Source organism: Pogonomyrmex barbatus, unplaced genomic scaffold (genome assembly GCF_055798465.1).
Source record: "Pogonomyrmex barbatus isolate J1 unplaced genomic scaffold, ASM5579846v1 scaffold1, whole genome shotgun sequence".
In the NCBI taxonomy this organism is placed as follows: domain Eukaryota; kingdom Metazoa; phylum Arthropoda; class Insecta; order Hymenoptera; family Formicidae; genus Pogonomyrmex; species Pogonomyrmex barbatus.
Window position 1 is genome coordinate 1,368,072 of NW_028297098.1, and position 24,493 is coordinate 1,392,564.

The following is a 24,493-nucleotide window of genomic DNA, read 5'->3' on the forward strand; positions in this document are numbered from 1 at the left end:
CAAAATTGGATTTAGTATTACGTAGGTAATTAATTTGCAACAGATTGCAGATATTATTAATAGAAGCGAGTTTTTGTCGAATCCCGTATAAGCGGTGCGCAATGCTCGTTTCTTTCGACGAGGCAAGAAAGGAGCGGCTTACTTGATATTAAAAATCAATCGAGATAAGCTACAAAATCAGTAGGACAACTACCGGAGCGATTAAGAGACTTAATGATGACTTGCGATGATTTACGTACGTATTTCAGAACTGCATGTTTGTTCTGTTACTGAGTTAGGCATTGGGATATTTGCAACGTGGTTGTAATGTCCCAATATTTATACTTATGTATCTGATAAAAGTAAATATAATATGCAGGAATATAATAATCATAACAAGTACTGAGTATTGCGAGCAAAATTTAAAAAAATTATTATTTCGATCTAGATAAGCTTGATCATAATTAGATATCAATTAGAATGATTATATTTATTATCAAATATTATATATATTATATATTATATATTATATAATAATTATTATATATATTATATTATATTATTATTTATTATTATTAAAATAAATAGTCTGCAGGAGAAAAAAATTTTATAAACTAGAAACTAAGTTAACAGATTGGATGTTAGATATTGTATCAGAACGTTTATTGTAAAACTTTTAAGTATTATATAATTTATGATATTGTTCATCATGTATAAAGATCGAGGTCGTATGGGTCTTATTCTCTTTCTGAATGATTTAGCAAGCTTTTTGTTTGGTCTAACGATTTGCACAAAAAAAAACTTTATCGTATATTATGTTATAAGTCTCATAATCATCTTCCTGTAATTTTCCGGAGCCATTGAAATATGCTTTATCTACACAACGTCGATAACAATTGACAAACAGTAAAAGAGGATCAAAAATAACGTAAATCGGTTACGCAATTTGCCATTTTTATTTAGCGAACGAGAAAGTGATAATGAAAATATAAAAAAAGAGAAAGAATCAAAGAAGAATCATTCGTTTGCATAATAATATTTTTATGATCAAAAATATAACATTATTCTCTCGCAATAAAGCAATGGGAGTATGGATATTACTAAAAGAATTAAGTCATCGTTTAATTTCATTAGTCAAAATTACTGAGACTTGGCCTCAGATACGCGGTAAAATGATTTATAATGGTCGCGATGATCCACGAGATTCGATCTCGCGGAATCCTGTCAGTCCCTTGATTATCGCACCTTTGTAGGCAATAAGCCTTCGACACGCCTCGTTGCACTTCCTATTCATCGACTCGACGACTCACGTCGACACGTTGCACTTTCCTCCTCAGGTGCACCGCGCCGCGTGTTCGAGCGCGATATATTCGGCCGCGGTATTTTTATCATTACCGAACAGATCGCGGAATGAACGGGCTTTAACTCACGGCGGACTTAATTCTCCGATGCGACGTGCCTCGTTACGTCTCTATTCACGGCGCAATGCGTTTTTTCCGAGACGCATCGCCTTGCGTGCTCGAGCGCGATATATCCCGCGATATTTTCTCTCGCGAACGCGAGAGAAGAAGAAAAAAAATCTCTCGAACTAATGATTAGGTCGGGCCGTCATCCATTAATTGTATATAAACAGTTAGGTAAACGTTATATAATAAACGCTAGACCGTTGGAAGGATGAAGTTCATAGAGATGTTTTATACTGCGTTTATACGTACGTAATATTGCGATGTATTTTCATAAACATTTATAACGCCATATGGAATAAAATTACATATAGATGTACAAATAATTAATGTGTATTATGTTATAGATATTTATGTAAACATAATGTATATATTTGTGTAAATATAATGTATATATAGATGTCTCGAAAATTGATGGTTATTGATTAGCGAACGTGCGACTCTTTTTGCTGCTGGTAAGAATAAGCGGCAAAAGAAATACAATCGTACATGTGTCAATTTATCTCCTGGCCTTTTCTGTTTACACATGCGAGGCCGTGAAAAGAAATATGCGACACGATTGCAGCGAGTGTCCGATACGTGCAAGTTGGATAGATGATTGAACGCAGCACTTGAAGGCGCACTTTTTCTGCTCTTCAATTAATGTATTGACAATTATATTGTGTATATTTATATATATTTTATATTTTTTATATTTTTTATAATTTTTATTATATTAATAAGTATTTTCTAGCACTTGGAATAAAGCTCTATCTGTGGCATAATCTTCAATAATAACCAGATAAATAATTGATAACTATAACGATAATCATATGCTTCATCACAATATTTTATAATTATAATCGGAATATTATTTGAATATTATTTTATAATATAATAATTCTATGATATGTTCATAATTTTCCACAATTCACATAATGTGACATCGCCTCATCTAGATAATAGCACATCACTTTTGCAAACAGACAAGACAGATCACATATTATCAGCATTTGTTAAGATTGTCAAATATGCCAGATGCATTTATCTCTTATATTCTTTATAAATTGCATTATTATTTACATGGATAAGCATGTTCTTGGGTCATGTGGTTACGTTTATGTCACACTTATCTTTATCTTTTTTTATTTTTCGTGCTTCAACCTTATCATTGGAACGTAACAATTTCAAAGCATTTTTATATAGAAAATTTTTTATATTTGTTTGATTAATTCGAAAAAAATTATTTTGTATTGTCATGTTTTGTTTATCATTTCTTTAATATATATAAAATAAAAAATGGAAAATATGATTCATTCTTGTAAGCCGAAGGCTTTTGCAATGCCAAGAGAGGTTTAAATGAAAAAGCATTTAAGTGCGACATTATGCAAAATTATAATTACAAAATCACAATTACGTAAAATTACATTAACAAACAATGTTTCCTTTCCGACCAAGCGAGTTTTATCTGGTTAGAAGGCTCGGTGAAGAAAATTACGCAGTCAAACTATTTTGGACAATCTCAGGGCCAAATTTAGATTGTCGCGAAATACATCACGGCCTTGGATCTGATCCAATTGTTCGCACTCTTTAAGGTAGATATAAACTCGCGAATAACATCAAAGAGTGGAAAAGTGACGGCAAAATTCTCAGCCCAATTGCGAATTACTTGAAATAGAAAACCTTAACCTCGGATTAATAGGGGTCATGAAACTTGCCAACTTGTATAAACGGCAAATTCTCAGAAGCAAACTTAAAGCAAACTTAAAGAACCTAACAATGAAAAAATAAAAGCCTAATAAAGTGCTCTTGAATTTTTAGTTGTGTTTTTTATTTTTTTTTAAAACTAAATTTGTATTTATAATAATAATAATAACAACAACAACAACAACAACAACAACAATTAAATATAATAATAAATAATAATATTTATAATAATAATTTGTTTCAAACATAAAATATTGCTTACTTTTTTCATATTGCATCATTGCAATTTTCTAGTTATAGCTTCCGGTTTTGTTAATTTTTACAAAACTCTGTAAGACGAGAATACAAATTCTCTAGATGGATAAAATTTCCAGTAAGTACTTTCACATAAATGTTGTGAGTATTGAGTTTTTGTTACGTTAAAAATCATAATCTAAAGAACGCAAAAATCCTAGAAGGTCATGACCAGAGATATCCATCATTGGCGATTTTTTCATCAACCTCGGAGACTGCATTGGCGCCATGTGGTAACTACTACGTACAGGCCTGTAGCGAATCATTGTCGCCAATAGAACGCAATGTTGCATGACAAATAGACAAATCACTCAGCATAGAACGCAACATCTGCATTGACAAGAAAACTGACAAATTATCAAATATATGCTCCTTTTAAATTATCTTTCCTATTAAATTATTTTCGCTTTACGGAATAGAAAATGGATAGATGAATGATTGTACGTATAAGTAGCAAAGATCTATATGTTAAAAGCAAAAATTAAAAAATCTTTATGTATATAAAATTTCAATTTTAACATTTTAATAATTTTAATATTCTCTATCAAGAATTATAGACTTAATTAATTTGATAGGACATTTAAAACTTGGAAAATTGTTTAGCAGTTAATTATAATTTTTTTCATAAATATGCTTTGACAACTCTTGCAATAAGAGTAGAAGAAAGATATTCTAATTTTCGGCCGCAATAAGCGTGTTAAGGATGCGAGAGCTAAGATCAGGATAAGTTACGTAATGAGTCAAAGTCGAAATACCGTGTCACGTATATATGACTTGTACAGCTTTAGTTGATAAGATATTAATTTAAAATAAAATTGCATACATCTTGGTCATAGCAGATTTTTACAATCTATGTTTTCCGTTTTTTATCTAGTTTGCAATATGGAAAATTCTATAATATATGTATATATGCAATAACTGAATTTGTATCGGCTACATTAAATTATTGATTTTTCCAATTAATTATTTTAAAATAATTTCTAATTAATTAATTTATCAATTAATATTTTTTCGTTATATTGAAATAAAAGATATAATGTGTAAATAATTATATATATATATATATATATATATATATATATATATATATATATAGAATAAGAAAATAATTAATTGCTAAAAAATTCAAAAAGTTTAAAAAATTTTATAATTCAATATTTCATAAAAATGAGCATATTGCGATAAGCGATATTATTTATTTTATTTTTTCAACTCTGTTCCAATTTCCAACTCCTAACTTTATTTTTAATTTCTTCATCTGTTATTATTAATTTTTCCCGAAAAAATTTAACGCGTCTATAGAATTTATAAATTTAATTGCTTTTACACTATATATAAAACAATATAATTACATACATTGTGAATATTTTTAAATTGCACACAAATCAAGAATGGCATAAAAGTATCAAATGCAATGATAAATTATACATAATTGGGAAATAACTATGAAATAACATACTCGAAACATTTGTGCGGCAGACATTCAAATTTTCATAATCGGTCATTGTTATCAGTCGTCAGTATTATTTCTACCAAAAATGATAACCCTATCTCGCTGTGAGGAATTAGCATGATAGAGATAATAGAAGCGGGTAGAAGGGGTGTCAAACATTACACGGAAGATGTCAAGCTTTGCGCGTGCTTCTAAACGTTTTCTTGTAAATAGTGTCTAATCTATGATTTAATTCATCATATCTCTGTTATTTTTACGATTATTATGTATACATAAGTAATCGATAATAACTGACCTGAGGTCACCAATAGCATATCGTTGCTGATTATTTAATGATCGCTCTTTTTACTCTTTTTTATATTAGTGTAACAAAATATTATATTAAATCAATAACTAAACTATATGTAAAAAGAATACATAAAGAATAAAAAGAAATAAATGATATATTTAGGCAAATGTGCGTTTTAAATGATTAAAAAGTGTTACATTGTATAAATAATTCCGAACATACAAGGATATTTTATTTTTCATTATAATTTCTAAACCTACAAATTTACTTAAGCTACAACAAGCTTTAATCTAAAATAATGGAACAAATCTATTTTATATTTTTACTCCATTACGATTTAATATTTTGAAATCCAAGAAAAAAAATTTAATCGCGCACGCAATGCTAAAAACAAATGTCGATATCGATGTTTAATAATTTTACCGGTATAGCGTGACTTTTGTTTGTCAAAGAGTCCGCACGACGCGTGATACTGTCTGATACATGCCTCTTAAATTGGAATTACCTACTCAAGACACACATTCTTTATCATTGAGGAAAAAAAGACGAAGGCAAGGTTTGACTGATAGCGTTAAATATGCACTTGTAAATGATCAAGGCGGCGAATGACGTTTTCATGATGTTTCGGCTCGGTTAACGAGCAGAGTGTCATCGTCACGCGAGTTGACAGACGACAGCCGCCTCAATTTCGTTTCTCATGAATAACAATTCCGCAAATAGCTCGGTATACCTATTTCGTCGTATGAATCAGTTGGCAAAAATAAAGATGGATTGACGATCATGAATGAAAAGGGTTGTATAGATTATTCTCACGAGCGCGATATGGATTTCAGGAAACTAACTTAAATAGAAACTAATTTTTTTCTTCATTTTGCGAGATAAAAGAAAAATGATTGCGCTCGAAGAATTTTCTGTGCGAAATCTATCTAACGAAAATTTTCGTTTACAATTGAAAATTTTAGATGTGATATTTTGATAAGAGAAATATTGTTATAGGAAAATAATAATTTATAGTAAGCAAAACGACACGTAATATATTTCTTTAATGATTAAGAAATAGAATTTTTGATAATTAAACTCATGAATGAGATTAATTTTGAAGAGATGAGTAATTGACGGAATGAACTTACTAATTATGTTTCTTTTGTTTGAATTGATACTTGGTTGATACCGTATCTAGCATTCTAATTATAATTGTGATCCGCGCGTAAAATGTGAAAGAATTAGCGTTATCTGAAAGAGGAGACAAATGACGCCGAAATAATGATGCCGAAACCTTTGTGCATGCCTGACCTACGATAATCTCGATATCGTGTTACTCAGTCCGTATATTAAAGAATGACCATAAGAATGTAAATGGTGTGTATAAGAATGTAAACACTATGCTGGATAACCCTGAATCCACTATTCTTTGCCATTTTGAATAATTAATGTTAGTCGAAATATCCGTTTTTTTATAAAGCATTCCAAACAAACAAGTTGTAATAATAGAGTGAACTTTAAAATCTATCAACTTATATAAAAACTTATATAAATTTATAAATAAAATTTTTTCTCGTTTTTTCCTTCTCTTTGCAACATTCTCAATGATTTTAAATCATTGCCATCTTATTTATATATAAACTTCTATTTTAATTAATTCTAGAATGTTAAAGCTTGTTCACAAAGTATCGAAAAAAATATGTTATTTTTAAAAATATGTTATTTTTTTCTAATGTTTTTTAATCTTATTCTACTTATTCTCAGTTATTATAAAGGCAAATGATGCTAAATATATTGAAATTGCTTTCTAGTGTATTAGCATAAATTATAATATTTATGCATTTAAATTAATATACACTATATTATCAGTACTAGCTGAGTAAATAATATTTTTAAAAAATATTTATAAATTTTAATATAAATTAATGAAAAAAAATTCTTTTTGTTTTTAAAGATCGGATTTTTATTAGATTAAAACAAATTTTCTTGTAATTAATACACTTTTTAGAGGGTTATATATTATATATCATATTAATGCTGAAGAGACGAGAACAGAAAGAAAGAGAAAAAGGGAGACTTCAATACACATCATAAAATTTTTATTTAAACTTGTAACATGTGTCATGTTTGCTCATTACACCTGACATATGACGATGAATCGATGAATCTACTTGGCAACGCACGATAAACTTTGATTACGACGACAATTCTGGACATACATTGTGCATATATTATGAACATCAATTGCTGGCAAAGCCTATCTTTGAACATAAGAAGTAGCCGCCGATTATAAAAAGAAAAATAACGGAGAGACGTTCTTCAACCGGTTTTACCTTTTCATATGCATGTCACACGAAACGAGCATAAGCCCGGCTCAGTAGAGAGTAGAAGGACCAGTCGATGGAATTCGAGTACCGTCATTCAAGTTCGAAATCCGGTTAGACTATGAATTCGTGATACTACAAATAGCTCGAAGATTAGGAGACGGACGTTTTGTTATTTATTTTTCATTTAACATTTTACATCTTTTGATCTGAAAAACAATCAAGTAATTATCAATTATTGTACACTTAATGTAATATTATAAATATATCTATATATTATATTACACTTAATTAGAATTTTGTTTTAAATTTTGCTTATCGAAATTCTTTGTTCTCTGATTTGTCAGTCAATCAAATATTTATAAAAAATTCATGCAAAGTTGCAACTGCTCGTTTGATTTTTGATGCGAATAGAAATTAAGAACGAGACTCAAGTTTCACGTGCGATTAGAAAAATTCAATAAAACTGTCGATATGAATGTTCTAATTACCCGCTGCCGTATCATATCAGACATCCACGCGACGAACACGTGAGAGGGCTTTGACAGCATTTGATGAACCAGCTAGTATTTTCAGAGCCAGACGATTAGTATCTTGTACTCAGCACGGCAGTATTCCCCTCATTTTTTCTTTTTTCTTTTCCATTCGGACGGAGGCGCCATTGAGGTCGAACCCTCTCGGCCTTATCGCCCCCAGGTTTCTGGTTCGAAGCAGAAATGATAACCGACATACATATATATATATATTCCCAGCTTTCTCTCTCTCTCTCTCTCTCTCTTTCTCACTTAATTCTAACGTCCTCGCGAAGTGACCGATCGCGGAATCTTACCGAGCAAAGTTTAACTCGTCACCGAAACCATGCGATGCATTAGACGTGAAGATATGCCGCGGCTATTTAAATGCACATTTATTATCGTTAGATATGAGTAACGTGATTTATTTTTCAAGTCAAAACGCAAAGAAATTATTTTTATTAAAAGTTTCGTGCATTTTTTGAAACTTTATATCGCACTTTTTATTTCATTAGAGGCACGATATAAAAATAATCTTACAATTTGAAAATTCATCGAGCAACTTAATGACTTATAAGTTACTCTGTTAAATGTTCCGTATTTAAAGTTAGTAAATAAATAAATTTTAAAAATTCTTTCATAAGTGTTTCTAAACGATATTATTTTTTTTTAACGAATACATATGGAAATTAAATAATATATCTGCAGTTGAAATATATTTGATATCCGTTATTTGGTATAGTGTTAAGTGATATATAATTTCCTTTCCTTACGTGACTGATATTTTTTTCAATGCACAAGAAATAAATAAATATCAAGAAAGCAAAATATCATTTAATCATCTAATATTTATAATATATGCGTATTATAAGAATAGATTAATATCTTCATGTAATGAAAAAAATATCCGTCGCGCAGAGACAGAAGAAAATAAATTAAGAGGGATTCTCGAGTATTCAAGAGTATTACACTTTCATCTACCCACTAAATTTTTCCGTGATATTTGATGTAATATCATTCGAGACGTGACCCTAAGTTTATTTCTTTTTAAAGTATGACATGTTGCACGAACTGATAGACGCAGATAAGCAGATATCGCATTTATTTATTATCTATTCTGTTGTCCCAAAACTTTCATTCCTACACTTTCTCAATGATAACGTAATTCACTCATTAATGCATACCAATATTACGTAAGAAACGTTCACATATGTCCTACTATAAAATATAAGATATACTTTTTCCATGATGAATCTATGTAAACCGAGATTCCTCTACATCTATATTTATCTCTATATCTTATGTCTATATTTATTATTCGATTATCCAGGCTTTTCTCCGCTTTTCCAGAGACGACCCGGTCACTTAATGCATTCCTAGTTCGAAAAGGTCCAGATAATCAGCCCGGGACTTTTCCCGGAAATTAGTATCAATGTAGATTATCGTAAATGTTAGATCACGTACACATGTTCAAGGTATGATTAACCAAGATAAATGTGCGGACATGAAATATATAATGAGTGAATGTCGTCCAAAAAGCTGCCAAGCTGGTTTCGAAAGAATAACTGGCCGAAGCAAGTTTGATGTATGCATCTCTTTGAAAAGATTTGATTCGAACGATTCTCGAGAATAATTTTTTATTTTATTTTTTACTTTTTAATTTTCTCTTTCTCTGTTTCTCAAATGTTTAATTAATAAAATAAAATACATTTAATCGAAATTGAGGAAGTAATTGAAATAAGATGTCTTTATTTTAATCAATCTCACTTTGACGATGAACAATTGCGTAAAAGTTTTAACACACGCGCTTGGAATCGATCTTTCGATATGGTTTGCTGATTAATTGCGAAACAAGAGTTCTTTAATTATATATTAAGCGCTAATATCAATTTGTTCGTGGCAGTAAAAATAGATTTAGATTAACGTGGACGGACTAATTTGCCGAATGATACGATGTAATATAACATAATATAACATACGCGAGATGAATTGCGACTTGTCACTTTAGGAAGCTATCTTGGTTCTTGTTTATAAACAAAAAGTCCCCTTCGTGATAATACATAATGGCATTCTTTTTTGGCCCGCTGTAAATGAACTCCAAAGTCGCGTGTATAAATAATTAAGATGGTTGAAACTTATACGTTATCATTTGTTCCAATTCTAATCTTTCAGTTGGGATATCACGTTGGTTCCATGATAAAATGCGTTCCATGATAAAACAGACTACCGATTAATGTCAGACAATTATATCGATATTTTTTCACCGGTAGACAGTAATGCCATAGCGATAAGAGAGGAGCAAGAGTTCATTTATAGACATCACAAAGAGACTTGTTCTCGGCATTTTCCATTCCGTCGGAGACGCCCGTTGTTCATGAGGTCAAAACGTTTCGTTTGAATTTTACACTTTCATACACGTGTTGAACACGTGCTTTTCTCCAAAATGAGGTTAAAAACGAACTTTTTGAAATCTAATCCGTGATGAAAGTCTAGCCTGTGACATCTCCCAAATTTAAATATGGAGTTACGGTTAAAATGAAAATTTTTATAGAAAGTCCGTGCTCGCAAAAATCTATCTTTCTAGAAAGCAAATCAGTCATCCTGAAATCTCGTGTTATTCAACATAAGTCTAATTCTTCATTTCACTCATGTCTCTCTCTTACTTATTCGTGACTACAGTGTTGACAACGAAGTGTCGAAAGCGTAAATAATCGTCTGGGATACACGCGAGCTGTTCACACGGGGAAGTTCAAGATTCTCCGTTGCAAGGGAAACGTCCAGGCTTGTTGCAGACACGGATTCGCCCGTCCAATGCGTTCGTGACTACTGCATCACGCTGCATCAGCCATGGCACATGCTCGAAAAACCGGCGTAATTTCGACAAGACCGGTTTTATAATACTACGAAGACTCCTCGACTTGCTGCGACGAGCATAATAACGGAAGATCGTAATACACGCTACAAATGGCACCGTATTTCCATTCTGCGATAAATCAAATAGAGAAGAAGACGGAGAAATCTTCACGTCAAGATGTATCATCGAAATCCGACTTATCAAAACGATATCGTTGCTCCGATGCTAATTTTTGCACGCGTGTTTTCCTCACGCATGTCAAGCGGAATAATGCGTATATCGCTTCGAAGATGTTGCAGTTTTGCTTTGAGAATGTGGAGGAGGGAGAATGGAAAATTTTGTTCGCCAAGTGCCAAGAAACTATCCTATTTTAGTTACTATTGTAGTTAGAATTAGACGTGTCTGAATTGTATAGACTCGGTGTTGTAACGTTATATCGTGTAAATAGTAAATATGTATGTACTATATATATGTACTATTTTGTGTGTATAAAAATATATAACATTATTATATCTGCGTCAAAATTACAAACAATAAATTGATGATTTTACTGAGAAAGTTCGTCTTTGCAAATGATTTATAAAAATTCATAATTTCAAATTTTTGTGAAAAAATAGAATGTATAAAATATTATAATTTTAAGTCCATATTTATACTTTGTATATCGAAAAATGCGCTTTTAAAAGCATTTAATATATAATTTATATTATATATTATATGTGATTTTATATTATAAAATATACTATAAAATCTCAGAAATAAATAAACGTATTGATAAAAGTGAGCTATTATTAGTGAGGTCAGGAGATCTATATTAATATAGATATAATTTAGCTAAAGCTTTCTTTTATTACTTAATCTATTCTATTACTTAATTATTGTTTTCTTGATCCTCTTTTTAGATATATTTAAAAGTAATTTAATCTCAATTTTTAGAGCATACTTATTATTAGGTGATTGCGGATAAAATCATTCGATATATGATTAATTCATTATCTATTTTCTAGTTTAAACAGTTGTCTCTCCTTCTTTTTCTCTCTTTCTCTCTCACACTCGGTAATTATATATTAAAATAATTAAAACAGAAAAATTTTGCATGTAAATTTAAATGTGAGGGAAAATCTTCAAATAATGAAACATATGTTTTTTAGTAATAAGCGCACATTAGCGAATCGATCGAATCAGCCATGAGGGTCCAAAGAATTTAAATCTCTCACGCGCGTCATGTCAACAAACTGATGTGAAAGATCGTTAAATAACGTGTGTTACTTACTAGTTTCTCGCAGTAACGGCAGACTCCTCAGACCTGACGAGGAGCGGATTTAAATAACTCTCTCACAGACGTTCGCTCGGTTTCGCGACTGTGGCAGCGACGTCCTCCTTCCTCCGTGTCACACGGGTTTATCCTTTCTTCGCTCTTCTTACTTCGCGGATCTTCGAGATCCGGCAAGTCTGCAATTGCCGGTTGCAGTTGTGCTCCGTTTCTCGGATATACAATTTCTTCTTTCTCATGCCATTGTACGCAAGATCGCGACTAGTGCCGGGCACCACCACGATTGCGAGTCCGATCTTCGCCGCACGGGATATAACAAACAAAAGCGGAGCTCTTGTGCAAAAGACGCCGGTCGAGCTGATGGAGGACCGGCGGGGAACAGTTGGAACGGCGATTCTCTCCTCCTCATGTGATAACGACCGTTGCGTGGCGCATCGTGCGCGTGTCTACCACCGACTCCAGTCCGCACGTCCTACGGCAGCGGTTTTATCACACGACGACAGTCAGACTCCGAGAAGTCGCGCGATATCTCTACGCGCACACGCGTACAAAAGAGACGCGAGAAGAGAAAGGACAGAAAAGATAAAAGTTACGTGCTTGTGCGTGTGTATGTTCAACCCCTGTTTGCGTCGGCTCGACCGGCGCGCCGTCGTTCGCGCGCGCGATACCGTTCCACGTTACTACACCACGTCTGACACGCGTTTGAATCGCGGCGTTTGAACGCGGCGGCGAACGCCGGCCCGGCCGGCGCGGCGCGAGCGTCCGCGCATGCGCCCCGCGCTGCGCTTCGCGTGACGTTCACGTGATCGCGGCGGGTACGCGAATCGGAGCGGAGCGCGTGCCGCGTGCTCCGTGCACATGCATTCCGAGTTCCGAGTGCGGCTGATTGCCCGTGCGGCTGATTTTCACGAACCTGATGCATCCCCGTCTCTGTCGATTTTCCTATACGATCGCGATCGATTTCCCTCGTTTTCGAGCGAGACGGGCGCGACGCGCGAAACGCGTGATTCTCACGCCTCGCGCCACATCGTCTTTCCCTCATTTTTTCCTGAGCCCTCTCTTCTTTCTAAAAAAAAAAAGAAGGAATTTGACGTTCACGTCGTTGGCCGCTCTCTGCGCCCGCCGTCGATTCACTCTTCCTCCTTCCCCGCTCCCGCATCAGATGTGATGCACGTGCTTGATGCTGCAACTTGGCGCCGGAGGAGTCGACCTCGCGAACTCGCACGTGGTAGCTCGACTAAGCTTTGAGCACCCGGCGCCAGATTTCCTATGACTGGAGACATGGAATTTACCGCGCACGCGATAGAGAGAAGCGTCTGTATATTAATCACGCATTTAATACGAAGTAGCATGCGTGTCGCGATAAGACAGGTGTCGTTGACGTATTGGATTGAGCTGGATATGACGATCGGTGCGAATCGATATTTTTAGCGTTAACAGTCGGACTGATTATTACGCATATTACGATGCATATTATCTCCTCTCCGCACCGCGCCGGGATCCAACGGGAATTCCGCGAGCATGATAATTATGCATTTGCGTCGCGAGCTTCTTAAAAGTTTCGTAAAATATACCAATCCAGATGAGAGAGAGAAAAAATAATTCCTCTTAAATCCTCAAATTATGAAATGTATATTATTCTCCCATCCCGTGTCTGACCTAAAAACTTCGTAAGAATTCCGGATTTCACTTTTATGTCATCAATTCTAAGGTCTTCTTCAGATACAAAAGGAAATCTTGTTATATAATCTATAAGAATTCGGAGTGAAATTGAAATAGTTTTCAGATAACAGACAACTAACAAACCAATAATATATATCTCTCAGAAATATTAGGTCCCTAAATTGTACGAAACTACACGAAATTGTCAAAATATTTTATTTTATCTCAGAGAGATATTTTATCTCGGAGAGACAATTTTATGAGTTTACCTTCAAGGTATCACCTGAGATGGCAGAAACAGATCATAGGGCATTATTTCATTATTATTTCATTAAAATATAGTGCAAATATCTCAAAATGTTATCTCTTATTCTATTTTATAAGATTTTCAATTACGAGAAAATGAAACTCAGCCATCTCCAACGGTACTATGCTCCAGCTGTCCATCTGTACCATACCAATGTCCATCTCAACGGTACCATATACTACTTACGGGTGAGAGATTTTTTTCGAACTCATTACGAATAGAAAAAGAATTTCTTTCAAAGCAACTTTGATTTAACTCCACACAGTTAAAATGTATACTTTTATAGAATCCTTTCTAAATCCTTATAGAAAGTTTTTTTAAAAATCATCTGTGCTGTTTGGAACTATTTCGTTTTCGGCAGAGAGGAGCGATGCGTAAATACTCGGCAATTAGCAGAAGACGCAATAATGATAATGAGTAAACAAGCCGTGGAAAATAATGACAATCTGCAATTGCTTTCTCTCTCTCTCTCTCTCTCTCTCTCTCTCTTTCTCTCAATAGGACACGAGATAAATGAGAAAAAAGAAAGATATATCGCATTGGAGAAGATTAAAGTTGCCACTTGATCGCGACCATTGGTCAAAATGTGTCGATTCATCGAACGATACCGCGCGACACGTGGCCATTTAGCATAACTTCTAAAACATCCGACGCCGTAATTTTCCACGTTTGGAGAAAAGATGAAGAAACGCGAACGAGCAATCAGTATTGGTCGTCGCACTTCAATTTTTCGCAATTCATTTTTTGCGAATTCTCATCCGGACGACGTATATCAGCCGAGACTTGTTTTTGCTCTGAACGATATCGAGGATATCGCTGAAAAAAAGCGCAAAACGATACTCTTTTTTTTACGGTTTAGAACTTAGCACCGTATTGTCCGTGAGAAAAAGTCGCAAGAACTTTCCCCTATCCGCGATTAAACAAAAAAGAAGAGAGAAAAGTGAAAAAGACGTTCGCGATTGGAACACGCCGCAAGCACGTGTCGCGTCGCGATCGGATATTATGCAAATTTTTCCCGACACATTCGAGCGATATTACGCGGTGCACATTGCGTTGATTATAGATTATAATAGCGCACATTTCAACATTAGCAGCAGAGTACATTCCGTAACTAGCTAATCCTATAATCTCCTTCCTGTCCTTTATCAAATCTTATTTTAGTTTTTATCTTTAGTGAAAAAGCTAAATTGTCCGATGTCAGAAAGAAAGATATATATATATATATATAAAACAGAAAAAGAAATTTCGTGCAACATATATAATTTTTTTTATTTTCTCTTTTTCTATTTTTTTTTATTTTAATTTAATTAATTCAATTTTAATTTAGAAAAATTTTCGGCCTGATAATATCGAAGAGAAATGAAGCTATTTGATGAGTAAATAATAAGCAAAGATCATTATTCTATTCTCTTCTCTAATCTATGAAGATACATGCATCAGAGAAATATATATGTGTGTGTGTGTGTGTGTATGTGTGTGCGCGCGCGCGCACTTCAATAAATTATCTACTGTACATAACGAAACTATAATATAGGTATAATTGGATCTGTCGTTATGTTAATGAATGTGTTTGTGATGCATCGGTATTACATTCACGTTGATATATGCATGTTTCTTATATATAAGGAATTGTGACATTTAAAAATTTCCGCGAATGATGTAACATGGTACGAACGATAGCTCATAAAGTGCAAATGTCACGTGACTCTGTGGGTCAAAAAATCAGTTAAAAAAAAAAGAAGGAAGTGTCAACGACTAACGGTAATGACGAACAGACAGCCGAAACGTATATATGCAGAGACATAATCTTGAAGATTAAATTGTTTACGAAGTTGCTTTTATAAATCGCATATTGTGATATATATTGTGATGTGATATAACACGCGTGTCACGTTCACTTGATCCTTAACGAGATTCATTAGACGATTGCGATATCAGCGGACATCAATGTTCTGTTCGCATATTCGAGCAGAAACGAGATTTTCATAAAAAGATCCGCTGATTGAATTTTAATTAAATCGAAATTTAGGCCGAAGTAAATTTAAAGTTAACAAATAATTCATAAAATGCGGAGAAAGAGGAAAGAGGAACATGTGTTTCTACAAGTGTTTTGTCTTCTGTATATATTATTTCCAAGAGTATCAAAATCAGGGGAAAGAAATTAAAAAAAAAAAAAAAAAAAAAGAGAAAGACAAAAAACTCACGTATTAACAATTAAAGAAAATCATTGTTTTTTTTTTTTTATAAGTCTCTCGTTCTCTTACAATTAGAACACAGTGGTAATATGTATGCACTTCAGTATTACTCCGATTATGTTGCATGTCTGCCCTACATGAAAATATTGTATTATCAGATTTTTAGAGCAGATACAACAGCGCAGAGAAGTCATTGGCTGCTACTTCGTGTCTAGTGTAGTCATAGACAATCAGTAGCACTTGGCTTAAAGTGAACATCCTATAAAAACACAAAAAGAAATTACCATCACCGAGAATAAGTATTAAGACTATAGCTGTTATGGTTGTAAATGGTGTTCGTTCTTCGCTATCTACACAATCGTATTATTTTTATACATATACATATATTTGCATAGTTCTTTCTTTTTAGAACTTTTTAGAACTATGAAATAATTTCGCATCTTAAAAGTGTCGTGAAGAACGACGTTAAAGACGACGTTTTTAATGATAATAATGAGATCAGAAAATGTCTTCGATATCTTTCGTTTAAATTTGATCATTCTTAAAAGATCATCCTTTGAACGGCGTGTATGCCGAAGTCAAATTAATTCAACTATATTTAGTAATTTGTTTATAAATAGTTCAATCTGCCACAATATTTTGTAGTTATGTATTACACGCCGTCGACAATGTGTACAAGTTTTCCAAACAACTTGTCACATTTGTCGACATCATTATTTCCCCAAGAACAGATCGATGTTAATAAAATAGCTATTATATCATCTTGGTAAAAAAAGACTATATAGTGTCTGAAAGATTACTCTATCGAATTATAGGAACCCCATTGATTATGTTTATGAATCATAAGAGAATAGATAATCATAAATTATTTACATTATAATACTTATAGTGATGTTATAAGTTTATACACATCGCAAGTAAAGTCCGAAATGCAAAAGATTTAGCTACATGAATCAATAACTAAACGAAAAACTTCATACTATGTGAAGAATATTGTAAATGATACAATTAAATGTCTTTTTTTTATCGCTTGTCGAAATAAAAGTACAAAATTATTTATAATGCACAAATTTTATAATCATTATAAATATATTAATATCCTATATTAAAAAAAAAAACATTTCTATTTGTACATATAAATATATATTTCATCACATTGCAGACTTTACCTATAATGTACATATCAAATAGATAAATTTACTTTATACAAATTACTATCTATTACTATATATCATGTCGGAGACGATGAGTAAATTACATTTTTCGATGATTTTATATACTTTCAAGATCAAAATTAGCTTTTACCTTTATCTTTTGCAGTTGAAATATAAATTAATTAATCTTTACACGTATACAAATGTATACGAATATTTTGTAATTTCCTTTAATATTGACTAATCCTAGGAACACACTCTAATCGATACAAATTTGATGTAAGAGACACACTGTAATCTGTATCGATATATACACATCACGATTAATATTCATTCCTTCCCATCTAACGGGTTGATCTTTAATAGTATCGGTTTAAATGCTAGAAGAAATCTATTACATTCTATCATTTCCTTTCTTTTAATAAGAATGAATTATTTTGGAATAAAATATTTTATAGGTGCATGTATCGATCACATATGTACGCATGTACACATATGTATACATGCATATACACACAATATTTCGCGAATACTATTTTAATCAGTTAAAAATGGAAGAACTGATGTTAGACGAAGCAATTTTACGTCCGCGACAAAGCGCTGCATGCTCTCGGTCTCTGACAGCAACAGAGGCTGCGCAATCGCGCCGCGGGACCTGGCTCCGATCACCGTTCCTCAACTCCGTCACTACCACCGCTTTCTTGTTGAGGTCTCGCGATTTGGTACGTGATAAGATACTCTGGATACGCTTGTTCGCCTCTGTAAACAACGTATTCGGGAAATACTAAACCGCCCTGTGACGGCCTACCCATTACACTATGATGACCAGGAGGAGCATGTGCCATCTTCATTGCCGAAAATTGTAAAAATGATTTACCGAGCGTAACTCGACAGAGCAGTAAATGCCTAAAAAGGATTATAAATAGAAATGGTTTAATAACAGAAGTTATTTCTAAAAAAGAAAAGAGAAAACGAAGAAAAGTACAATAGATAAATTTAATTCATGTCAATGGTGAAAATTGCTGTTACTGATGAACTTTTAGAAACTTGTCGTAAAAAGCTGTTTTTTATTTTTCTTAAACCTACCTGTGACAAATATAGCAGCTTCTGTCCTTATGTGCAGGACATCCAGTACCACCGCATATACCGTAAACATATTGATTGCTCTTGCTGCTATGTTCCGCAAAATATATACCGGCGCCAAACATTCCGCCAATATATGCGTGTCTTTCATCAAAACCTTTTTGAACGATAGCGTTGATAAATGGACTGCCGTGGAACAACATTCTCTCATTCGCTTGCGATACCGTCGAACTAGGAATACCCCTAGGTCCAGTACTAGGAGAAGCGGGAGCAGCGGCACCAACTTCTTCAGCCACTTCTTGTCTTCTGTGAGCGTAACGCTCCCACAACTTGCGATTCTGAACTTTTTGTATCTACATAAAATATTTTTTTAATTACTACGAATAAAAATAAGATAATTATCATATTACATTTCTGATATCAATTAAATACTTACTCTGACTATATTATATCGTGAAAAAATACCACCAGAATGGCCATTATCTCTATGTTGCCTAATAGTACTTTGCATTTCCTCTTCAACAGCCAAGAATTCTTTATCTTCTGCTAGTAAATCCACTAACAATGTTCCGGGATTTATGGAAGGCTGCCAAAGGGAGCCGGCTGCTGTGTTCAGCAATTTGTCCATACCTTTAATTAGTTTATGCCTATAACCATAAGCTGATACTCCAACTTGTTTCAAATCTTCATGTCCCATTTCTGCCAATATATCCAAAGTGATTTGTTCACGTTCGAAGAGTTCGAGTAGATGTTCCAAACCGAGACTCTGCAGGAAGCCAGCGACGGTCGTGATGGTACCGTTGTGATCTTTACATATATCTTTGGATTCTTTTTCAGAGCATGGCTCGTTCGGCGGCATCGGACTTAGACACGACGTCGGACGAGCCAATGGCACACACAGAGTCATGGCTGCGCCAGATGGCATAATGACTGTTTCTTGTGTGAGAGGTGGTGGCGGTGTAACAGGAACTAGAAAAAAAAGCGAAGGTTACAAGTATAAATATATTCAGATAAAGAAACAAAAACAAGAAATATAGTTGTTCGTAACGCAATTATATTCAGCAATTATTGTATAAAAATTAAGACATTAAGAGATGTAAAAAAACAAAATATATTTCAGCTCATTCCACATATTTAAATAATAAGAAAGAGAATGGAAGGTTTTTTAAAAAAATAATTTATAATTATAAACAGTTCTTACCAGATACGATACTAGGTGGCCTACTGTTAACAGAACTGCCAACAGCATTGTTTACCATGTTGCCTGACGGTACCGATGGAACGATTTGCTGAGAAGCCATGGCATCTTGCAACAAACATCTCACGTCATCCGCACTAGCTAGATCTACGGGGGTTTGCCCTTCTTGATTTTTTAAAAAGGGATCAGCACCGTGAGCAAGTAAAAGAGCACACAGTTGCGTTCGACCTTTTTGTGCCGCTTCATGAAGCGGCGTGAATCCCCATTTGTCAGTCGCATTCACTACAGTATTATATTTGATGAGTAAGGCTGCGATGTCTAAATGGCCATAACTCGACGCGTTATGTAGAGGAATAAGGCCGCCTTTATCTTGCGCATTTACATCAGCTCCACGTTCAAGCAAGAATTCAGCCACTTCCAAATTATTATACCCCGCTGTTGAAAAAAACACAGTTGTATACATATGCACAAATATAAAACATATTTTTTTCTTTACAAATATATAAATATACAAAATCTCTTTATTGTATCTATGTGAATTACTAAAAATTTGAATTAAAATTATTAACATAATATATAAGTTTTCGCAACAAAATAAAAGTAAAAAGAAATATGACAAAGATGTTTAATTATATTTTTCTAAAAATAGAGAGATTATTTGTATTTATGTATTCTGAAGTGATGTACCGGCCAAATGTAGCGGAGTACTATTACGTCCTTGCGCATCTCGGCAGTTAATGTTGTCTTGTGTAACTAATCTCTGAACTCTAGCTAAATTGCCTTTCTTTGCTGCATCCAGAAGGGCGCTATTTCCACGTAAAAGATCGGCTACATCCTGATCACCGTCTCTTACTAAGTCTAATGGCGTTGCACCGTCTCTATTCTTTTTAGTGGCATCTGCTCCATGTCTCAACAATAATCGAACTATCTCGTACTTGCCCTTGGCGGCAGCTTCATGCAGGGGTGTGAATTTCCACAGATCGGCAACATTCACGGACGCTCCGTGTTTTACCAATAATTCCGTAACCTCATAATGACCATATGAGCAGGCATTGTGGAGAGGAACCAACCCACTATATCAAGATAGATAATGTTTAAGAACATTTTAATTCATACATAAAGAATATTGAACTACATCTTATAAATAGTTAATAAATATAAGCTATATAAATATTTAAAAGATAATCAATTAATAATTAGTATTCTATCCCTGTAATATTAATATTAAATTAATTACCCTTTATCTTTGGCATGAACATCTGCGCCATGAGCTAATAGATATTCTACAACCGGCACTCTATTAAAACCCGCTGCAAAGTGCAGCGGAGTCGAGTGTCTCCCGTCCAAATCGCGACAATTCACAGCATGTGGATTGGCTTGCAAGATTCTTTCTACCGCAGCAAGATCACCCGATTTGCTTGCTTCCAAGAGTTGCGCTTCCACATCATCAGTTCCATTCGGTGGATCTACGAAATTAAACTTGAAACTTGAAGAAAAATGTTTCTTCAAAATAAATTATAAAATCAAATCAAATACCTTGCAATATTTTCAATACGTTCTCGGCGGAAATTTGTGCCGCGGTATATCCTTGAAGAGACACTATTGAAGGGTCGATGTTGTACGATAAAAGTATTCTGCAAGCTTGTACATTATCCTCTCTAGCACACCTAATAAGGAAATAATTAATTGACGCATTATGAACTAACAATATTAAAACTGGCTCACTCATTTCTTATGATGGCGACATTGAAACGAGTGGTTTTTCAGAACAAAGATACCTGTGTAGTGCGGTTTGTCCTAAGCCATCGAGCGCGTTGACCTTTGCATTATGCCGTAACAATATGTCCATCGCGTCGTAATGCGAATGATCAGTTGCCACGTGAAGTGGCGTAAGGAAATCTTTGTTCTTTTCATTCATGGCAGCGTTTTTTCGAATCAAGGCCTCGATAACTTGCTTTCGCTTCGGGTACGGTGATGCCACTGCGCAATGCATCGGTGTGTCGCCGGTGTAAGGATGTTTAAAATTAACAATTTCTTGAGACAGATACTTTTTCAGCTTAGTAAGATCTGCTTGTCTGCAGGCGTCCAATAGACAATGCCCCTTATATTCGTCTGTAAGTTATGCATTTATTGTAAAAAGTGCATGACGATCAAAGTATTTACGAAATAAGAATAAAAAATACTAGGATCTACTCAGAACTTACATGCTAGTCTTTCTTGTAATTCGAGAGTCGGTGCTACGTCGATAGCGCTCTTACTATGGCAGTTCAATTGCGTTGGATCCGCGCCTTCACTTAACAGCAAGGAACAAACCTCTGCTCTGGATTTACTTGCGGCTTCATGCAACGGAGTAAATGTCCAAAGATCACTGGCATTAACGGCGGCACCATGTTTTAGAAGCGCCTCGGTTACTTCAAAGTGGCCGTATGAGCAAGCGTTATGAAGCGGGACAAGACCTCTATAAAAAAGCCGGTTAGAGATCTCGATGGAATATCGATATAGTGCTTGAATGGGAAGTAATGTGACGAATGTAATGAAAATGAAAAGCAAGTATGACTAAAATAAAGCAAAAAATAACTTCTTCCATCTTGCTACATCGAGATCTTGGATATTTTGCATGTACCAACCCTTTGTCCTTGGCATGCACATCTGCGCCGTTCTGAAGAAGAATCTGTACGACCCTAGATCTGTTATATCCAGCCGCTAAATGTAAGGGCGTAGATCTTCTTCCGTCACTTGCATGACAATTGACATTAAGGGGATTTAATAGCTGCAATAATCGTTCTTCATTCCCGGATCTAGCAGCTTCTAAGAGTTCATCTTTTCTATATTCTCCTGTTAGTACTGGTTTAGTAGAGGCATCAGCTACTTCTAATGCAGTCTTTCCTTCTGTATTCCTAATGTTTACATCTGCTCCGTGCTGTAGCAGAGTAATACATACGTCTATTTTACCCTGTCAAGTACAAATGAAGATGAAAAAGTTAGATACCATTTCCATCTTCAGCCCTTAGTATCAAAGACAAAATCATGTAAATACCACAAAATAAGCACCTTGATCGCCGCCTCATGCAAAGGCGTGAAATTCCAATTATCCCTCGTATTTGGACTTGCTCCTGCTTCCAAGAGTAATCTTACAACATCGCAATGTCCAAAGGAGCATGCATTATGTAATGGATGTAGACCACCATCATCACGTGCTTGAATTGATGCACCAGCGGATAGGAGGAATTCTACAACGTCTTTCCTACCATATCCTAGAGATTTTAAAATTTCGTATAATATAAATTTAATTATTTTTATAACAGAAAATATTAAAAATATTAAGATAAAATAATATTATACATATTTTATATAATTATATATGAAACTGAAAATTACAAATATTAAATCACATGCATGAATATACACATGCAAAAACAATGAATATGATTCAAGTATGCTATCAATAAAATCACATACACATATTTATTTTTTTAAATTTTAAGTTCTTACAATTTTAGAAATTTAGAATCATATTTTTTATACAAAAAGATAGAACTAAACATGCATTAATATAATCTATTTATATTAACAATATCTATTATCTTCCAATTAAAATTAATCTTTTAATAGTGATATATTTATAATATATTTATAGATATACTTGTAGATATATTTATAATAACGTCCAAAAAAATATAAATTGCAAATATTAAAATGCTTCTTTCTTAAAAAAAGGCATGTTAAAAAAATTTTGAAATAAATCGAAATGTCAAAGCTTTATTTCCATGTTAATTGATTTTTTCATTGCATTTATTTCATGAACAATTATCATCATAGAAATTTTCTTTTGTTTTGATTGTATATATGGAATTGTATATATGGAGGGTGTTAATATTAGTAATATTAATTGCAAGCATTTAGACTTTTTAGCATTCTTTCTACATCGACAAGGATTTCTCTTTTTCTTCTGGATATATATATTTATAATTGTTTTAAATAAATTTTATAAAACGGTTTTATAATTTTTTTATTAATAAATAATATTTGGTAAATCTATAAATCAATGAAAAAAAATTTTAATGGAAAATAAAAGACATTTGGGTGGCGTGCGCTTGTTAATATTATACTTTAAGAAAAAAATAAAGATGTGTTGATAGCTACAAACAGAATTTACAGTCAACAAAATTCCTTTCCGCATATTCTTTTCCAAATTTATTTTCTCTCATCCCTATTTAAAAGCTTCCACATGTTATGTATTCACGAAAGAATTTGTCATGGCATTGCCCTAAACGAAAATCACGTGCCAATGATGAGGAAACCATTATGTGCGATTACAGCTTGACAGCTCCGTTTGACAAATTGCGATCAGCTGAACGTGGCTTGCTGGCTCATTAACCTCCTACCGCCGCCAGCGTCCACGTGTTTACAAGGACTTTGCGGGACCTGTCCCGCGGAGAAGCGACCGGAATAATTACGCTCCGGAAGGAGCCAGAGCGAAGAGAGATCGGACGCTCGGGGGCTCCCGAACTCGACTCACCAGCTGCAAAGTGCAGGGGGGTGGACTTGCGTCCGGCAGTGTCGCGGGCGTTGACCGTCTTCGGGTTGACCAACGCCTTCACCTTGGCGAGATCGCCGGTCTTGCAGGCTTCAAAGAGTTCACGTAGCGGATCACCGCCGCTGCAGCCTCCTCCTGCTCCTCCGCCTCCGCCGCCGCCGCCGCCGCCGCAGCCGCCAGATCCCGGCAGCGAGTCCGCCGCATTCGACAGCGTCGATCTGCGTCCTGCCATTTCTTCACACCGCCAT

At 34.2% G+C, this 24,493-nt stretch overlaps 2 protein-coding genes across 9 annotated transcripts in view; both read right to left on the reverse strand.

Annotated features, from left to right (window-relative positions):
• The window catches only part of Gbs-70E (Glycogen binding subunit 70E), a 25,691-nt gene extending 12,856 nt beyond the window's left edge, over window positions 1–12,835 (reverse strand). For 3 of the 6 annotated variants that reach the window (XM_025219033.2, XM_011643473.3, XM_089080176.1), the window contains exon 1: window positions 12,110–12,835. The gene's annotated coding sequence lies outside the window, so the exon portion shown is untranslated. Of the gene's footprint in view, window positions 1–7,479; window positions 7,680–7,961; window positions 8,171–12,109 lie in introns of all 6 variants that reach the window. The other 3 variants (XM_089080096.1, XM_089080140.1, XM_011643471.3) reach the window with 3 other exon arrangements.
• Window positions 12,836–16,285: 3,450 nt separating this feature from the next.
• Tnks (tankyrase) lies at window positions 16,286–24,477 on the reverse strand. Of its 3 annotated transcripts, none has more exons than XM_011643485.3 (12): window positions 24,228–24,477; window positions 22,760–22,962; window positions 22,336–22,628; window positions 21,913–22,166; window positions 21,487–21,820; window positions 21,245–21,375; window positions 20,946–21,174; window positions 20,396–20,781; window positions 19,712–20,143; window positions 18,947–19,479; window positions 18,514–18,863; window positions 16,286–18,333 (listed from the first exon to the last, which is right to left on the reverse strand). In XM_011643485.3, the coding sequence occupies exons 1-12, from the start codon at window positions 24,475–24,477 to the stop codon at window positions 18,093–18,095; spliced, it is 3,636 nt and encodes a 1,211-aa protein (XP_011641787.2). In that variant the 3' UTR covers window positions 16,286–18,092. The 3 variants fall into 3 exon arrangements, with proteins under 3 accessions (XP_011641787.2, XP_011641786.2, XP_011641785.2); XM_011643484.3 differs by having other exon boundaries at window positions 21,245–21,366; window positions 22,336–22,661; XM_011643483.3 differs by having other exon boundaries at window positions 22,336–22,661.
• Between the last annotated feature and the right edge of the window lie 16 nt (window positions 24,478–24,493).

Excerpts from the sequence above, each read along its gene's own strand:
- Tnks (XM_011643483.3), bottom strand. The coding sequence starts at position 24,477 with ATGGCAGGACGCAGATCGACGCTGTCGAATGCGGCGGACTCGCTGCCG. Across the intron at positions 22,167-22,335 it reads GTGCATGCCAAGGACAAAGG|AGGTCTTGTCCCGCTTCATA; the intron begins GTTGGTACATGC and ends GCTTTTTTATAG. Across the intron at positions 21,376-21,486 it reads GGACAAACCGCACTACACAG|GTGTGCTAGAGAGGATAATG; the intron begins GTATCTTTGTTC and ends TTTCCTTATTAG.